At 42.4% G+C, this 18,914-nt stretch overlaps 1 protein-coding gene across 1 annotated transcript in view; it reads right to left on the minus strand.

Annotated features, from left to right (window-relative positions):
* pola1 (polymerase (DNA directed), alpha 1) overlaps window positions 1–18,914 on the minus strand; it is an 83,350-nt gene that overhangs the window by 44,593 nt on the left and 19,843 nt on the right. Inside the window, exons 27-33 of the mRNA XM_050056266.1 lie at window positions 6,784–6,816; window positions 5,667–5,759; window positions 5,356–5,561; window positions 5,104–5,236; window positions 3,798–3,929; window positions 3,390–3,564; window positions 2,591–2,772 (exon numbers count right to left, since the gene is read on the minus strand). Of these exons, the coding sequence (XP_049912223.1) occupies window positions 2,591–2,772; window positions 3,390–3,564; window positions 3,798–3,929; window positions 5,104–5,236; window positions 5,356–5,561; window positions 5,667–5,759; window positions 6,784–6,816 (954 nt within the window). The remainder of the gene's footprint in view (window positions 1–2,590; window positions 2,773–3,389; window positions 3,565–3,797; window positions 3,930–5,103; window positions 5,237–5,355; window positions 5,562–5,666; window positions 5,760–6,783; window positions 6,817–18,914) is intronic.

Consider the following 18,914-nt stretch of genomic DNA (forward strand, 5'->3'; position numbering starts at 1 on the left):
TATTAGTGTGTTTCAGACAAGAAAAGGCTGTGTGCCCTGCTCCTCATTAGAAGCAGATAAAACACACACACACACACACACACACACACACACACACACACACACACACACACATAGACACACGACCTTGGCCTGACAAATGGTAGGAGATCAGTGTGTGTGTGTGTGTGTGTGTGTGTGTGTGTGTCCATAGAGCAGCAGGGGTTAAGGAAAGGCTTTTCAAGTTGTGGAGTCCAAACTATGCCAATGAAAACAGAGTCCGTATTGGAGCCAGGCAGCTGTCTAAAAATACAGACAGAGACACAATATGGAGGATGACTAAAGCATGAATCCTTCACAGGAAGTCGGACTGAAATGCCTTCAGAAAAACCATTCTTCCCCTCTCAGACTCTTTATCTGTGTCTCTACTTATTAATCCATTCAAACACACCATCTGTGATAAAAGCAGTCTTTTCACTTTGGTCTTTCTCAGTATCTTCGTGAGGTTCTCTGTGCGGTTTTGTGTGCTGCACATAGAAACACGACTCCACAATTGATTGTTCTGCTGCAGCCTAAGTGACCTGGTTTGTTGCCATTTTATAAGGTACACCTAACTAAAACTAATGCAGACTAACAGACCCTTTAACTGTTGGTAAACAGTATGACATTTTCTGGTGGACGGGGCTTAGCTGGAGGCAGCCCTAGCTAGCAAGTTCTGGTGGCTTGTTTAAGACAATGGAGGAAGATGATGCGATTGGTGCGTTCAGAAATACTCATTGTGAGTGTCAGAGCGCACTCTGGTACAAACTGGGCCGTTCGTAAATTCTGCACAGGCGAGCATTTTTGATGATCGCCTCCGTCCAGTCCTTTCATCTTATCACATGTAACCACAGTTGTCTTTGTTTTTGTTGACGGGCAGTGGTGGCTGGTATGTGATAAAGTTTATGTTTTGAGCCATGACTCCTTCTATTCTGGCTCCCAATAACACAACAACATGACATTTTAAGACTCCTATGTAGCCTACAGCCCTGTGGTGGGAGGCATGTTTGCGTCCAACTAACATTTTCAAGGCTGTAGGTTGTGTTGATGTTGAACTGTACCGTCTTATACTGACAGATGTTTTTACTTTTTTGTCCATCCAATGTATATCAATGAGGGTAGGCTAAATAACAGAACCCCCCATGCAATGGTTTTAGCTTGATGTAACTGGTGACCTGGCAACTGAATGTATTTCAACTGCAGCCTTTCTCAGATAGAAAATCATATGAAGCCGTCTTGGCAACATTTCCTCCGGGATGTTGTAAACTCATGTTAGGTTCCGTATATTTTTCGTTCCTCTTGGAGAAAATTGTTTGCAGAGACTAATATTTAAATATCTCTCTCTAACTGCAAATAATATGCCCAAGCACTCGTCTTGGTTTTTCGGTAAATGGCCACAATTACTGGCTAAATGTTATCAAAAAATCACAATGGATAAGCTACAACTGAGGAATTAACAATGCATTGACATATTTTTATGGCAGTATATTGCAATCACTAGTTAGTGAATTTATATGATTATCATCTCATTAAATTAGAAACACAAGAAGTTTTCTTTCTGTGAGAACTTTCTGTGATAATTCGCTTGGTAATTCAAACGTATGCAATTTATCTATTTTGCTTATAAAAAGTAATGAAAAAGGAAATGTTAGCCTTTCCCACTAAACTTCCATTTACACTGTCTGCATCAGCACAGCCACAGGATGCTGTGTTTACATCACGCCCACCCTCGTGGCAATTACAGGCTTGTATAATTAAATATAACTTGAAAGATTCAACAAATTCACTCATGGATCACTCGTGGAAAAATCTAAAATGTCCATTTAGCCAAAATGTACAGAAATGTACAAATCACCAGTTTCATCTCGATATAATGTTATATCGATTCTTTGGACAACAATATAACATTGATGTATCGATCCAGATCGATGGATCAATACATCCCTAGTAATGAATTCACTTGAGGAAAAAATATCTGCCCCGTTTTTGTCCATAGCTGTAGAAAAAACATGTAAAGCCCAGTTCAGACCAAAGATTCAAAATGCGATGAGTTGAAACGTGCAACTACTTGCAATGCGCCGCTGTACAAGGTTCGAAAAATCTGCAGATTCACACCAATGCAACCAGATGAGATGGTGTATCATCTGTATGCAACAGTTCTCTGCACTTGCAGCAGCAGCGACCCACCGTCCAACTGTGGCACACCATGAGGACGTAAACAGAGGGCTTGAAAGGGACGGAGCACCTGCCGCAGCAAGTGAACCTGCTGTCTAAGTTAATTTGGACTCGGCTAGCAGACTTCACTACAAGCTGGCTGTTGAAACAGGCGACATGCTTTCCACTCTAAAACCAGTTGCTGGTGATTTGACCAGCTGAGTTGCAGATGACATCATCAGCCGACATGAGTCGAGCTCAGACGGCCAGTTCACACTGCTGCAACTTTTCTCTTCAACGTTCTAAAACCACGTCTTGTCGCAAATCTTTGGTCTGAACCGGGCTTAAAAACACAGCACATGATTAATAAAAGACTTCTTTGATAGCTAACACTGTGTGTGTGTAGACTTCTACTCACAGCTCCTTCAAAGACGCTGTCGTAGATGTTGTCAGTGCCACACTGGGGGCAGGTGAAGGTGAACCTCTCGCAGTCTTTGTAGCGCTCCTCGTCAGTCAGCTGGACCGGAGCTCCCAGCGTGCCATCGGCCTCTTCCTCCCTCTGGTACTGCTGGTGAGCCCGGAAATGACTCGGGTCCAGACCTGGTACGGACACAAAACAATTCTAGCTTTCACCACAGATTATTTTATCCTGTCACATATCTTTCTTTTACATGAATCTACAATAATTAAAACAAATGTTTACACAGAAACGAGACATAGCAGGTAAATAACTTTGTAAATTCCCCTCGAAACATTTTAATTTTATGACTATTAGACAACAATGAAACATCTATTTTGTACTTTTAACAGGCTGTTGTGATAGTAGGTGTGACAGCTTTTCTATGTTTGGCTGCCTCAGCTGTCAACAGACTATAAAACAGGAATTATGACCAACACTAACACATACATAAAGAGAGATTAGTACTATCACTCAAAGCAAGCTGTGCCCCACAAATACCTCATGGCCAGTGTTTATTTATAAAACAGTGACTGCAAATGAGTCATTTAATTACTGTAAGACCTGCTATTCAAGTTGAAGTCAACAACACCAATTAAAAACATTTCCCTCCTTAAATTTTAATTAAATACTTTCATCGAACATTTGACTTTTTTAAATCTGTAATCGCTCATATTTTGAGCTCAAAAGGAAACCTGAAATTCCTCAATAAACCCACCCACTCGCATAAAACTAAAGTCTTCTCCAGTCATTAACTTACCCAGCCATGTGGCGATGAGCACGCCGTCGATGCCTTCGATGGGGTCACAGATGCGAGACACCACAGGGTGGACCTGCTGGGCGAGGTAGTACTGAGTGTCTAGACTGAGACCCTCCTGCTTCTGGAGCTGCTCCAGAGCATAGGCTCTCTGACTAGCTGCCAGCGTGGAGCCGTCCTGGGGGAGAAACAAAAGACATGCAGTGGTGTGAGTGGTAGCTTGTACTTTAAACTATAGTGTACACAACAAATCTATCTTTAGATATTCCTACATTGGTAAATATGTCGACGATGTTCAGCACATTCTGGGATTTTAATGATTAGGTGTTGAAATGTAATTATAAAAACCTTAAAATGAAAAGTGGACCAGTGTCTCAAGAGATCATATTCATGTTTCTGCCCTACACACACCTTGCAGATGATGTAAGAGACTGTATCTCCAGCTTTAACCCGGCGACCACCCTGGGAGTTGATCCACAGAGCCACATGGACGTGAGGGAGGCTCTTCTTGTCTGGATAGTCCTGAGGATCTTTAGTCAGAGCCTGGAGGACAAAACATGACAGTGGCAATTAACAGACAGGTAATAGCAAATACATTAGAATAGAAAACACATCCAACATTTCCAGAGCCTCACATGGGGTGTGCTAGTTTGTCTCTATACGTTTCTCTACATGTGACTTGCTGGTTGCTAAGAGGACGCACACAACCCAGCTTACTTAAAGGTAATACTTTTTTACTTTACTCCTCTTCATCCCCTATGGGACACAAGGCTTCAATAAGCTCTTTCCATTGCATTTGATTTTTGTATCCCTCCCCATGACAGGTTTATCTTTTCCAACTCCAGTGTCACAGTTCTTCACCAGATGGTTTTGGGCCTTCTTTTGCCTGATGGTGTCCATCTTAAGGCAACTCTCATGATCCGGCCCAGTTCCATTCTTAGCACATGGCCTAGCCATCTCAGACATCTGTGTAAGATTTCCTCTGTGATGGTGCGGCTACCTGTTTTCTTAACCAACAGGTACTCTGGAAGTGACCCGCAAAAAAAGGTGATTCATAGGTGGTATTTTGTCCTCGTTTTATTTCCAGGTGCGGTTCCCAGTGAAACAAAGAGTGGGGGGAGCAGGTGATGATGACAGAAGTATATTAAAATGAAATGATAATAATAATAATTTAATTTAATGTTTTAATCCTCTGACTGCTGATTTTGTGTGTTGGCTCTGTTTTCTGCACCACCTGGAATATGAGAGCCGCTTCAATCAGGTGTGTCACTTACAGGCACATTAACTGTGGAGATGTGCTGCTCAGTATTGTGAAAATAAGCAAAAATGTATTTATTGAAATCATATTTCTTGAATTACTTTTGTTTTTAAATATATTATCTTAGTTTCAAAAGTATGCAATGTCCCAAAATGATCACTTTAAACGTCCTGCCTTATAAAATCCCAACCTCACCTGTGCACTATTATTAGCTGAGGGCTACACACCTAGAAATGTCCTGAACACAGCAAAATAATAGGAAAATAAAAAAATACCGCAGAGGGCTTGGTCTCTGCAGATAAGTGCATCGCTACACATTTGAAATGGTTCAGAAATGATGACTGAGAGGGTTTATTTTTGGGTCTATACAAAATTTTTAAGGGAAAATCATGGCTAGTACACCGCTAAGGCTTTCCCATTTAGGTGTGAAAACCTACATACATACAGCCATGTCCTCACCTTGTGTATCTCATACTGGTTGAGCGGTATGGTTCCAGCTGCTACTTTCTCTCCCAGCTCCACCAGGTGTTTCTGGATGTTCTCCACTATGACATCACGACTCTGGTCCGACAAAATTTGACCAATCACATAGCTGAAGGAACAGAGGAGAGGAACACGCTTTATCATGCGTAACAAGTAGACACATTTTAAGTGCTTTTCAATGTCCGATATGTAGCTTTCGGTCACGACGGTTTGGTTCATCTAACGTACTTGCCACATTCCTTGGCCAGGTCACACCAATCTCTGCGCACGATGTCCAAGCCTTTGAGCTCCTGCCTGACGCTGTATCTTCCTTCGCTGTGGTTCTCAACCACCAAGGCAGCATATTTCTTCTTCTTCAGCAGTAAGAGCGACTTAAACACCCCATCGATGTCGATCTCCAGCAGTTTGTAGAGCTTATTTACTTCAGCCTTCACCTGGGAGTGACAAACACACGTTCAGTGAAAATGTCAAATATATAAACAACCGAGAAAAAGGAACATACGATGTCTACTGCTGGGGGAACAAGTGGAGAAACACACCTTATTGCCAAGCTTAAAGACTTCCTCCAGTGACTTGCTGTTGGTGTTGATCATAATGGAGTCAGTGTCTCCGTAGATGACTTCCAGATTCATCTGAGTCACGCAAGAGGAAAATGACATAGGAAAAAACGAAGTATGTAAGTTAGAAACAATATATCATCTACAAACCTAACAGAATATACTATTTCTCACAACACTAACTGTACTTCTATATTAATTTCTACTCAGAACTTTTTATTAATACCTAGAAGCTCATATATCGTTCCAAATCATGAGCTGCACTTCTGGACTGGACTTCTTTCACACAGATATTTTCTCAATTCACTCAGTCTAAGGTATTTTAATGTCAACCCTCTAATCATGCCGTCCAGGGTGTTGTGTTAGTTGTTGCTATCGCAGCAATTGACGCAAATTCTCTGTACAACCTTGCAATTTTGTCCAATCACTGCAACTTTATAACAAATTTGACTCTTTGGAACATGTGAAATCTCTTTTCACTGTAGACCTATGCACAGTGTATTAAGTCGTTCAGCCAATCTCTTTCTCATGAAACTACTGCTGCCAGAGTGTAAACTTCTTGCCGTTATCTGTGTCACCTACACAGTGACACAGCTAACATTACCCAACAGTTGTTAACTTGTTTAACCACAGAGCTGAGCCATTTGGGTGTCGGTGTGACATTGTTGGGACTGTTTAACAGCTCTGTGTTGGATGTTAGCAGCTGTTAGCTCGTGCTAACCAGGCAGAGACAGCAGTAGGAGAGCAGCTCATGGAGAGCGTTCTACAGGACTGCATCAAATTGTAGCAACAGCTGATCCTGACAGCATGCATCGCAATTTTTTAGGAAAGCTGCTGTGAAATCAGGTGTTTCAGCCACATGAATCCCAGAAATCCTCGAGGGACTGACTAATACGTCTTATCCCTTAGCCTGCCTCTGTGCTACTGTAACATGTAAATCTTACATGTTATTATGTATTTAAAGAAACTGTTATCATTACATTCAGTGCTATTGAGGTGAATGTGATAATTTATCCTGATACAGATCTTAAGTCATATCTTCCAGAGTTTTCTACATTATCATTGACTAGATTTGTATATTAGCTTGTTAATAACTCACCTTCTGAACCATGTCTTTGGTGTGCATGAGAATCTGCAGGAGAGAGCAGACACGACAGTATGAATGGAGACTGATACACGCAACAAAAAAGCGCTACTACACACACAACATTTCAACACAGTAAACAAACAAATCACTCAGGAACAAACAATGATTAAATATGAAGTTTCTCTGTTATTTATTCTGTGTGCGTGTGTGTGTGGCGTGTGTGTGTTTGTGTGTGCATTTGTGTGGACACTGGAGCAGAGCAGGTGACTTGCTTTTAAATGGGGGATAATTGGCTAAGAGGGCAATTATGAGAGCGTGCTGTGACAGGCGTCTTTTCAACCCACACACATCCCAGCCGCGCAACACACACTCAAACACACACGCACACCTTAATGACTCGTAATGGCCTTTATCACCCGCAGAGTGAGTGACGGACAAATAAGAGAATTCTGTTAACGCAGGTTGTCCGCTCTGTGTGTGTGTGTGTGTGTGTGTGTGTGTGTAAGAGGGAGAGATCTGAGCAGCGGAGGGATCCCAACAGGTGGGGGCCCAGAGGAGGGGAGGGCCGGGTGGGGGCTCTGGGTGGCTAATCTGGGGGGGTCGTAGGGATGGAACGCAGTGTGACCTGTCACCAGCAATCTGCTCCTCAATCAACCACGGCCGCATATATACACACCACGACTCACACTGTGCTCCGTGTGGGGACAAGGACGTGGCTATTTCAGAGTGTGAGGAAGGGGCGGGGTTGGGCTGCGGCAGGACCGGGGGGGTGTTCCACTCCCTGAAACCAGAGTGGGACTTAAGCATGCTTTATGGGCTGCTACATACCACTGTACGGCGGGGGGAGTTTGAGTCATTCACAGAACAGCCTCCTCCATTAGGGACTGCAGTCAAGGTCAAGGTCTCACCACAAACACACACATTCACAATCACTCACACACACACACACACACACACAAATCTTGGCCCAGGCGTATAGGCACTAAATTGTGCTGCTGAGCTTTAATGCAGACAAAATGACCCGCCTGTCTCCCGCTAGTTTATGAGATGAAGAAGGGAAGAGGAAGATGAAGATGAATAAAGTCTTAGAGCAGGCGTCAGACTGTGTGTACAGGTGGATAAATCTTCAGAGCAAAATTATGATTTCTGAGACATTTTCAATTCCTGTAAAAGCAAAACATTATGCATTGTTTGTGGCATAAAAGTCTTCAAGTCATGAATGAAAATGCTTTTTTTTCTCCTGAGTTAAAATGTGACTCTGAGGTGCATTTAGTGAGCGTAGAGCAGGTTATTTAACATACAGACAGAAGCTGAAGAGACGATCATTGTTGCGAAATATAAAGCAAAGCATAAGCACGGAGCCCAAACTAGACATGCACTCAGTCAGTCCCTTTTTAGGATTCCACACATTTGAATAAAATTTTGACCATGAAGTGTATCAAACACGCCAACTAAGAATGGCTGGAGTCCAAAGTGAAGCAGGCTACTAACACAAAGGTTGCAGATACATTACAGTAAATGTCACGGTGGGACAATTTGAGCGTAGATACTGAACAGGATGTTCTTCTGTCCCTAAACAAATACCAATGAGGAGCAAGGAACTTCAGCTGTGTCTGTGTCTCCATTGTCTCATGTTTGGTTCAAATTTCTAATGACACACACATGACAGAGTGTGTTAATGAAATGGTGAAATTGTGGCTTAAATGGCGAGCATACAAAAGGTCTTGGGGTACCTTAATAACCAAATGTCCTGTCTACAAATATCAGCGTTGTTCTGAGCCATTTATTCTGCACTAAGCATTACATAATGTGTGGGCAAATGTAATATTCTATTACAGTCTATCACTGAACTATACTATATGACAGTGGTTCCCAACTGATGGGGTTGCGGTCCCAAACTGGGTTGCAGATCCAATCTGAATGGACCACAAGTGACTCACAAACATGTTTGTAAAAAACACACCTTATTTTTAAGAAAAGTGAATTTCCAGCACAGAGCTTTTTTTTAAGTGCAGTTTCCTGCTGTAGAGTGAATGACTAATGGGCAGCTACTTAACAGAGACAGCAAGCTACTGTAACTCAACAACATGGCCAAACGCAAGTATGATGCTGAATGTGTGACCTAATGACAAAGGAGAAATCTGGACCCTGTGGCTGGACCTGCTGGGAACCACTGCTATATTTTATATTGAAATCTTGAAATTTCAAATGAATGGGAGCGGAACAACGAATCCAGCAAAGTGCTGCAATGTGCCAAATCAAATACATTCGAGCAATCATTCCCTGATGATTACATTGCATTTTGTAGTTTACCTAGTTGGCAACCTGTGGAGCTGAAAAATGAAGTCAACACAGGAGTGAAGTTCCTAAAATGGCCACCTGAGGCTGGTTTCAAAAGCGAGTCAATCCCCATAGACGCCATGTTAAAATGCCCAACTCTACGAGAGACATAAAAATATTTAAAGCCTGGTATGAACTCTATCGCGAATTTCACAATTCCTAACAACTTAATAGGAAGGGAAGTTTTATAAACCTCACCTGTTTACATTTTATTAAGGTGTACAGTTATGCATATGGGTGACAGGCCTTCTGCGAGTGTCACCACAGTCCAAGTCAAGGATGCTTCCTTGGTAGGACCGGTACTTCCAAGACAGATCCTACAGAGACTGGGCAAGAATGCTTCCTAGCATTTGGTGAGCAAACCTGGCTAGCAAGTGCCCAGGTGTGCGTCATCAAAGAGGCCTCGCCTTCAATTCTGACAAATCATGTGCATAGAAATGTAGGTACTTCATGCCCGCAGACAATGCACACACGCACCCTTGTAAATTCTCTGAAGGAAGGACTCGGTCATCAGTAGAATTCGAAGGATCCTTGACATTGGAACAGTTCTTAGGCGGGATTTGATGACGTAGCTTTCCTTGACTTTGAGAAGCACCATATGGGTCAGATTCACCCCTCGCTTCTCCATCCTCTCATCCAAATATGGTCACTTCTGGCTCCACAAGCCCAAGATGGCGACGGCCAAAATGCCAAACTCAAGCCTTCAAAACCAAAGTCTATAGGTTTACCTTGGGATCGCCACGATAAGATAAAAGTAAAAGCTGCCCTAATCATTTTCTAGATTTGTAAAATCCCTTCTCGCAATATTATAAACCGCCGAGCAGTGTTTTAGCCACTGTTAAGACTTCAAATTCACAGATGGCTACCTCAGCTTACATGGAATGTCAAATAACATATTGTGTCATGGTGTTTGTCAGCATATGGACACTTCTACATTAAAATCTAGCCTTTATTATAAGGAGTGGGCTTCTCAGTAACACTTTTCACCCTGATAAAACAGTAAAGGAAAAGCAGTGAAAGAGGAGAGAGACAGAAGAGGAGACTGGAATGATCAGAGAATAGACGGAAGTAAAGGGCAGAGAAGTGATGAAGAGAGAGATGTGGGAAAGACAAGAGTCAGAGCGACGGCACCGTGAGGCCAGCGAGGTGAGAATGCGTTGATGTAATTGATGTGTGGACTCATTTAGACAGGTTTTCCATACGCTGTCAGTCCCAGCAGGACAGACTGCTATAAGGAATGAACCGCGTGAAAGACAAGTCGTTTGACCATGATGCAATGTGTGCAACTCACTGTGTGTGTGTGTGTGTGTGTGCTCATCTTTAAACACATACCAACACACACATGCTATATGGACCAATGCAAACACATAGCCCCGGGGGGCACAAAGAGCATGTGTGTCTATCGACCCTCTGATGAATAAACTAGTCACCACCGTGCATGCCGCTCATACTGGGGCAAACAACTGAAAAAGCCTGACTTGTATTACTCAACATTATTCTGACACTGTGTCCTTCAGTAATACAACTGAGTCTCTCAGGTTAACCAGATGATCAAAATGGGATTAATGTAGAGCTGTTAATTGATTAGTTGATCTGACAGCCAAACGTATTAAATAACAGTTTTATTTTCTGTAAGCAAAACTTCACTGGTTCCAGCTTTTCAGATGCAAATAATATCCTTATCTTCTATGATAATAAACTTTTTATCTTTAGGTTTTGAAGTGGTGGTTGGATAAAACAAGATATTTGAAAGTCACCATGAGCGATAAGAACTTCTTGAAATCATTATTAACGTCTGCTGGCATTTGGCAGACCAAATGAACAACCAAATTTAGATATGACTTACATATATTTCTATTACAATAAGGTTAGACAATTTTCTCTAAATCCAACTTTAATAGTGTGGTATCTAAACTCAGGCTGCTTTCAGACCTAGAGTTCGCTTGATTTGGTCTGAATCAGACACTAATTTTGTTATTAAGTTGCATAATTGCCTAGAGTTGGTTCGTGTTCTTGCGGCAGCATTTACACTCGGACCAGATAAAATGCCTTGTGTGAGAAAGCTGCTCTTGATTGGTCAAAATTTCCATGTGGGAAAAATCCAGGAAGTAAAGCAAACGTTGAAGAAGAGTACACTTGCAAGATAAATGTGACACTTTCTAATGTCACAATGGAGGGACAACTACGCAGGTTGATTTTAGCGCTGCTCATCGTGGACTATATTGCTGTCATTGTTCATTTTAGTCAAACCATACAGTTTGAAAACGAGGCGCGGCTCCAACTAGAAAACAATGTTTTGATGCATTGGATGTGCTGAATGTGCATATTAAGGCAGTACAGGAGGAGGTGCACATTAATAATCCTCCAAGACTGTAACATGCTCATGTTTAACCCAAACAATGTGTCATGTGACTGCAGTTGGTTCGGATCGGGGTCAGAACACATTCTCACAAATGAACCCCACCAGAGTTCATTTGTAACCGGACCGAGACCACCTCTACAAGAAGGTCTCGGTCAACTGAACCGAACCAAACAGGGCAGGTGTGCAAGGACCCTTAGTCAAGTCGAATCTCCTCTTCTCCTCATTTGCCTCATTTTCTGCTCAGTACATATAAAAACCTGTTACAATCTCCTAATTACTATTTCCCTCTTTTTATCACACCTAAAACATCACTCAACTTTCTTGTGTTCCTGCCTCTTTCACTTCTCAGCCTCTTGGTGTTAATAGAGTGTAATTAGACTGGACAGTAATTGAGCAGCTAAGTGAGAAGTGCCGCACGGTGTGAAGGATCGGGACAGAAGATTTGTCAGGAGAAAAGATTAATTTTCTTTTCTTTTTTTTAAAACTCTTAATCCCTATTCTTTGTCATCCTTTCCTTTCAGGCCACAACACAGGTGAGGGCTGTGAGAGGTCATGAAGGTTCAGAGGTCAAATGAGATGGCATGCCTCTTCATAAGCATATAGTAAAATTCATTCTGCTGTACTTGTGTGTGCACGCTGCCCTTAACCATTGACTCTGCCTGTTACACACATTTAGACAACAATGTAGTGCACATGCAGAACAATAAATCCAGCACGCATAAATAGGAGAAAGGCAAGGACAAAAAAACACTGGCTTTCCCAACCACTCACTACTAAATTTCAGTGTTGTAAAGGGTTAGTTTCTGACATGTATCCTACATTCAACAGATGATGTGTTCCATAGAACATGGGAGACTTTTATGTCCTATATTGGATTGGATATTTCAACTATTCTTCGTAGAAGATGCCAGTATGGCATCAGTTATCATCAGGGGCAGATCTATGTGCACACCCAGGCCCACCCAGATTGACAGCTTGCCCACCCAGTAAGATTCATGGAGAAGAAAAAGAAAAAAAAAAACATAATTCATAACGAATTATCATAGAATCTGCTTTAAAGGTTTGTCATTTCTGTTTTATTGAGAAAATTCAAAAATTAAATAAAAATAAAAAGAACTTCCTCTCTTGCGTCATTGACGATGTCATGCACACGCTTGAGTTCATGAGCGGTCAGAAGGCGGGTGCCGCGGGTCATAGGTACTGTAGCAGGAAGCTGGACTTGTTTAACAATGGCCAAACAGTTATCTTTGAGCCACTTTTTCAAAAAACCACGTCTACAGACAGAAGAAAGTACGGACCAGACTGTGCTTAAAGAGGATGATCGTCAGGAGAAGTTAATTGGCCCGGGGAATGAGGGGGAAAGAGTCACCACGTAATCATCGCCATCCCCTGAGAGTCATGCTAGCCTTTGTGCTAACCGGGCTCCGGCTCCGACCCACCGACCGCCACTGGCCGCATCTAGTGAGCCAATCCGGACACCGTTGGATTTATCACCCATGGAGGAACCAGCCACTCAACCCAAGCTGATAGCATTCCCAGCTACTGTCATAGGTGGGAAATCGCGGTCATTTAATGCCAACTGGTATGGGAAGTACAAGTGGATTGAGTACAGTAAAGAACAAGATGCAGTGTTTTGTAAAGCTTGCAGACATTTTCTGGAGATGCACACTAAGACTACGTTTATAAGTGGCTACAAAAACTGGAAACGTCTCAGAGAGGCCTGCAACAAACATAAGTCTAGTAAGCCACATGCCATTGCGCAAACAAAACTGGCATCATTCAGGGACAGCCACAGACCGCAAAGCTGCAGGACAGTGTTGAACCAGCTGCACGGTGATGCTCCGGCATTTGTGGAGAGAAACCGGGAACATGTTAAGGTTGTCCTGGACATTGCTATGTTGTGTGCCAAGCTTGAAATCCCGCTCAGAGGCCACAGAGAAACTGAGGACGCGCTCAACAAAGGTCATTTTTTGGAGCTTTTTAAGTTCATGTCAAAATATGCACCAGAAATTGATAACCGACTGAAGGAGCTGCCACGAAATGCCACACTGATGAGCCCCCAGGTTCAGAATGAGCTGCTTGAAGCTGCAGCATCAATCCTGCTTCGTAAGATAAAGGCTGAACTGCATGGACAATATTTTGCAATACTTGCAGATGAGTATAAAGATCTGGCGAAACGAGAGTTAGTTGATGTCTGTGTGAGATTTATTCATGGAGGAGTCATCGAAGAGCGGGCAGTAGGCTTTGTTGAGACCGCAGATTTGTCTGCACAAGGAACATCACAAAAGATCCTGGAGGTCCTTCAACCACTTGGTCTGGATGCTTCTCTCTGTGTCGGGCTCTGTTTTGATGGAGCATCTGTTATGTCGGGACAAGGGGTGGGGTTCAGGTTGTCCTGAAAGAAACTTTTCCGAAAGCCATTTATGTACACTGCAACTCGCATCGGCTGAACTTAGTGTTGTGCAGTGCAGCCAAAGAATCTGGGCATGTTAGCACCTTTTTTGACACTGTGAATCAAATACACAGCTTCTTCACTGGGGCCCAGTGGCACGCTCGATTTATGGAGATCCAAAAGGAGATGCACCCTGACCGTCAGAGCATGGAGCTGGAGAGATCAAGCGACACCAGATGGAGTTCAAAATCTGGGTCGGTGCACAAGATATTGAAATTGTTGGATGTGCTACTGGAGGTTCTAGCTGAATGTGCAGAAGGCAGTGGACAAACTAAAATAGAAGTAGAACAAACTGTTGCAACAGATGCAAACGAAAAAGTTAATTTTCATGCTTGTGACATTTTGCAAACTTTTTGAAAACAGTGATTTTGTCCCAAAGTGGCTGCAGAGCTCAACGTTATGCGTCACAGACTGCATATCCCTCATAGAATAGCTGAAAGCTACATATGCGACTTTCCGGGATGATTCAGATGGTGACTTTGAAAAAGTGCTAAGACTGACAGAAAAATTGATGGAAAAGCATGAGATAGCTAATTGGGATGTGGCTGCTTCTCGTGCGCGCAAGCTGCCTTCAAGGTTTCGCACATCTGTTGTCACCATGACATTGGGGAAAACATCGGCCATCACGAGTGATGCTGATTTAAAGGCTTTGTGGAACAGTGTTCAGGACAGGCAGGTATCGGAGTTAAACAGCCGATTTAAAGAGGACACATATGGAATCATGAGAGCATCGGCCTCTTTTGCACCTGGATCTGCCACTTTTGGAGACAAAGACATTCTAAAAGCTCTGTGTGACTTGTATGGGGTTGAAATAGCTGATGCTGAACATACTGTGTTAACTCAGCACATTAGACGGAGAATGGATCAGAACAACTTCCCCACACTGATGGAAATACTGGACAGCTGCCCGTCGGACATTTTTCCTAATATGAACAGTCTGTTAAGGGCCATCATAACGCTCCCTTTGACCTCCTGCAGCGTTGAGAGACTTTTCTCCGCTACCAACAGGATCCAGGCGCACCTGAGATCATCTATGCTCACTGGACGCCTCAACAATCTGACACTCCTGTCATTTGAAAAAGAGATGATTGACAGTTCGGATTATGATGACATTGAAAAAGAGATGATTGACAGTTCGGATTATGATGACATAATCAACGCTTTTAACTCCAAGCCCAAAAGACTCCGCCTTGTGTAGCAACTGCAGGTAAGACTGGGTTTTTTTTTATTCTTATAATAAGGCTTCATCAAATATGTCAATATGTCCAAATATGTACATTAACTGAGAGTTATAAAACAGAATCAAGCGTCACACGGCTTTACAAATATGCCGAAAATAATGTGTATGCATATTTCTGGCTTTGTGCGGGCACACAGTTTTAATCATGTTTTAGTATGTTCTTGTTACTAAATCCACAGACATCTCAGCTTTAAAAATAATCAGGCTCATCCAAATTTTTGCAGGCCTAACCATTAGCTACGTTCTGGCTCCGCCACTGGTTATCATCAGTCAAATATATTGTTCAAAATCAAATTAAAATTTGCATGTGGATCCCAAAGACTTCGGAGTCATGCAAGAAAACCAAAATTTTCTATACAAATTCAATGTAACATGGGGTGAGTAATTGACATACAAATAGTCATTTGGGGAATAAAATACTCCTTTAAAAAGGCATTAAAACATTTCTAGATAAACCTTCAAATTGAAGCAAATGACAGCTTCAAGACACTTCAGTCTGTAGCTGCAGCATTTTAAGACCAACCAGTTTTGGACCTGACAGCAGTACATGAGAGTGCTGTGGAGAGTTCTGTTCCTACAGTATTTCAACACTGACTTGCACAGCTTACAGGTGACATTTTCACTTTGTGCTCCCCATTTTTAAAACATAATGTACCCAACAATCTGCCTTGAGACTTGAGGACATAGACTTCGGGGCATCTGACCCTGCCAATGTTGCTAAAAGATGTAGTTGGGTTAAGTGGTGCTGCCGTAGTGTGTAACACTCAAAGCTGCCACGAAGTGAACGAGGGAGACAACCACAGGAGCACAGGTCCATGATAAATGACAAATATTGTCCAGTTGACTGGTGGAGTTGGATACACCTAAATCAAGGTTTTCAGAAGAGAAATTAAGTTGGAAAAAGTGACAGAGGTTGGAGGTTTGATATTTTAACAATTAACACCGTCTACACTTTAATACCTTTAATATCTCAGTGTAAAATCTGCACTTGCCCGGTCCCTGACTCGACATCTCACAGCTTGAAACCCCAATTAATTTAGTGCTTTTAACAATGTCTCATGTCTTTTCATGTGTACTCGTGTGTCTGCACATGAGCTGTACCCATTAGCTGTGCGATATTGCACCCTGTCATGCTAATTGATGAGTGGTTTAGCCTTGTTGTGATATCTGGCTTTTCCCCAGCTGTTGCTCAGCCATTTGCTTGCCTTATCTATTAGTGTTATGTGTCTTGTTGTCATGTCGCTCTCATGTTATTCTTTATTTCATTCCACTACCTCCGCCTCCTCATCAAAATATCTTTTGTCTTTTGCCAGGCTGTCATTTTAAATAAGAATGTGGGTCTTAACTGATCTGCATTGAATAGGTGACAAATGGTTTATAGATTGAAAGGAAGCAATAAAGATAATACAGAGATACACACAAAGATGATACCCCTCTGCACACACACACACGCACACACACCCCTCTGATCAGCAGATCAGAGGCAGCATGTTAAACCTCAGTGCGGCAGAGGGCCCTTGTAAAAAGAGCCTGGGGCACCAGTGACGATTGTTTTGAAAAGCACTCAGCTGAAAAGCATTTTGGGATGACAGTCGGCCGACTGAAATAGCACCTGTGGAGGAACACACCACTGTCAGAGCTCGGGGGTTGGGGTGTCGTACGCACAACACGTACACAAGGCGCATGGGTATGCATGCACATACACACACACACACACAAACACACTCTCTTTCACTAACACAATCTCACACACAAAGATGCATAAAAGATTTGTAGTCTCTCTTCTGCTGGTGTGAGCTCTCATGTGCACACAGCTCCGTACACGGACATGCAGAGAATGAAAAGCCCTTTTTTTTTTTTTTACTGAAATGATTTCACTTGCATGCAAGAATGCATGAGCACAAAGACACACACACACACACACACACACACACACACACACACACACACACACACACACACACACACACGACAGGGACTCTGGGTCCTATATTATGCTAGGAGGATAAGCAGAGTCGTCAGAAATGGATTAGCCTTGTAAAACAAATTTGGTTTTAGTTTTGAAAGAATGGAGACATGTTGTATTTGGGGTCTACACAAACAGCTTCAATGAAAACAACACATGAGATGTGACAAGTAAAGTCTGCTTGTGCGAAATATGTAAAAGTAGGGATGCACAGATTGTGAAAATCTTGGCCAATTACGATATTTACGACACCATTTTGACAGATAACCAATAGCTGATACTGATGTTTTTATGTTGTTGATTTTGTTTTTCATTTATTCCCCAATTTGTGCTAGATAAACAAAGAAATCATAATTTCCCCAATTTGTGCTAGATAAACAAAGAAATCATAATTATTTAAAAACCTGAACTGTTTTAGAGTCATTCAGTCCTTCAGTACATTGCCTTTAAATGAGCAAAAATTCAATCAGAAGTTTATAAAAAGTTTATAACAATAGGGTATGTCCCTTGAGGCGTCGCTAGCGAGTTTACTACATCCTTTCATCCCAATGGTATCTCAATTGAAGATTACTTTTAGTCCAAAACACATTTTTTTGTTATTCCCAGGACGACAGAACGCCGTTAGTCTCGAGCTCTGCTTTCGAGCCTGCACAAAATCAATGTGACACCACAGAAAAACATCAGCAACTGCCATCTGTGAATGTCATCTTATTTGTTGATAGGCTGATGGCAGTCGACAAGGCAAACATCAGCCGATACCGATGTGCCGCCGATAAATCGGTGCATCCCTATGTAAAAGCATGAGGAAGTATGAGGAAAATGGCACATGACACAAGCATCAATGAAATAACACCTTAAGACTGCATAAAACAAAGGGAACAATAATGTTGTAAAATCATGCGACTTTTCAAAACTGCACAGACGTTGTCATTCCTGGTTATATTTGATGAAGGTACCACCAGCTAAGCTGCTTTTGCGGACCTCAGGTTACAAACAGATTCATATGGGGCCTAGAGTCTGGAGTTATAGTTTCTAAAATCCCTGTGTGATGTCACACAAACACACAGACACACACACTTCTATCTTTGTGGGGACACCCCCCCCCCCCAAACATAATGCATTCCTTTGTAGACATGAGGACCGGCCAAAATGTCCTCACTTTCCAAAAATGTCCTCACTCTGTTGCTAAAACATGTTTTTGGTCCTCCCTATGTAGCATGTACAACTGAACACACACACACACAGACACCCACACACCCACACACCCACACACCCACACACAGACACCCACACACCCACACACACACACACACACACCTGTCCTGGCAGATGCCATTGCTGTGTTCTCATGTCTGCTACTGGGAGGGTCAATCTGTTGTAAAGCTGTGTCTGATTTAATACAACCGGCTGAGATCACAAACACCGGCGTTCATCGAAAATAACTCGACAATGACAGCAATCCTCCCGCTGTCTGGTCAATTAAATATGTGGTACTTTAATCGTTGGAAAGGACACATCCCAGTGTGTCATTTCATCCATGGCACACTCAAAGTAGCCACCAATGAATTCTTAAAATGTTGCCAGGCAAATGGATAATGTACGTGTGGATGATCAGAAGAGCTTATTTAAATGCGAGGCAACAGATGAAATGATCTTTGGTATAGAGTTCCCCAGGAATGAGTCCCAAAACCCAGAAATGCCTTAGCATGTTATCTCAAACGGTTCCCGCGTCTCGAAGTCAATATGTTCTTTGAATTGATTTTTGGTTTGATGCCTGAAATAA

Source organism: Epinephelus moara, chromosome 11 (assembly GCF_006386435.1).
Source record: "Epinephelus moara isolate mb chromosome 11, YSFRI_EMoa_1.0, whole genome shotgun sequence".
Taxonomy (NCBI): Eukaryota; Metazoa; Chordata; class Actinopteri; order Perciformes; family Serranidae; genus Epinephelus; species Epinephelus moara.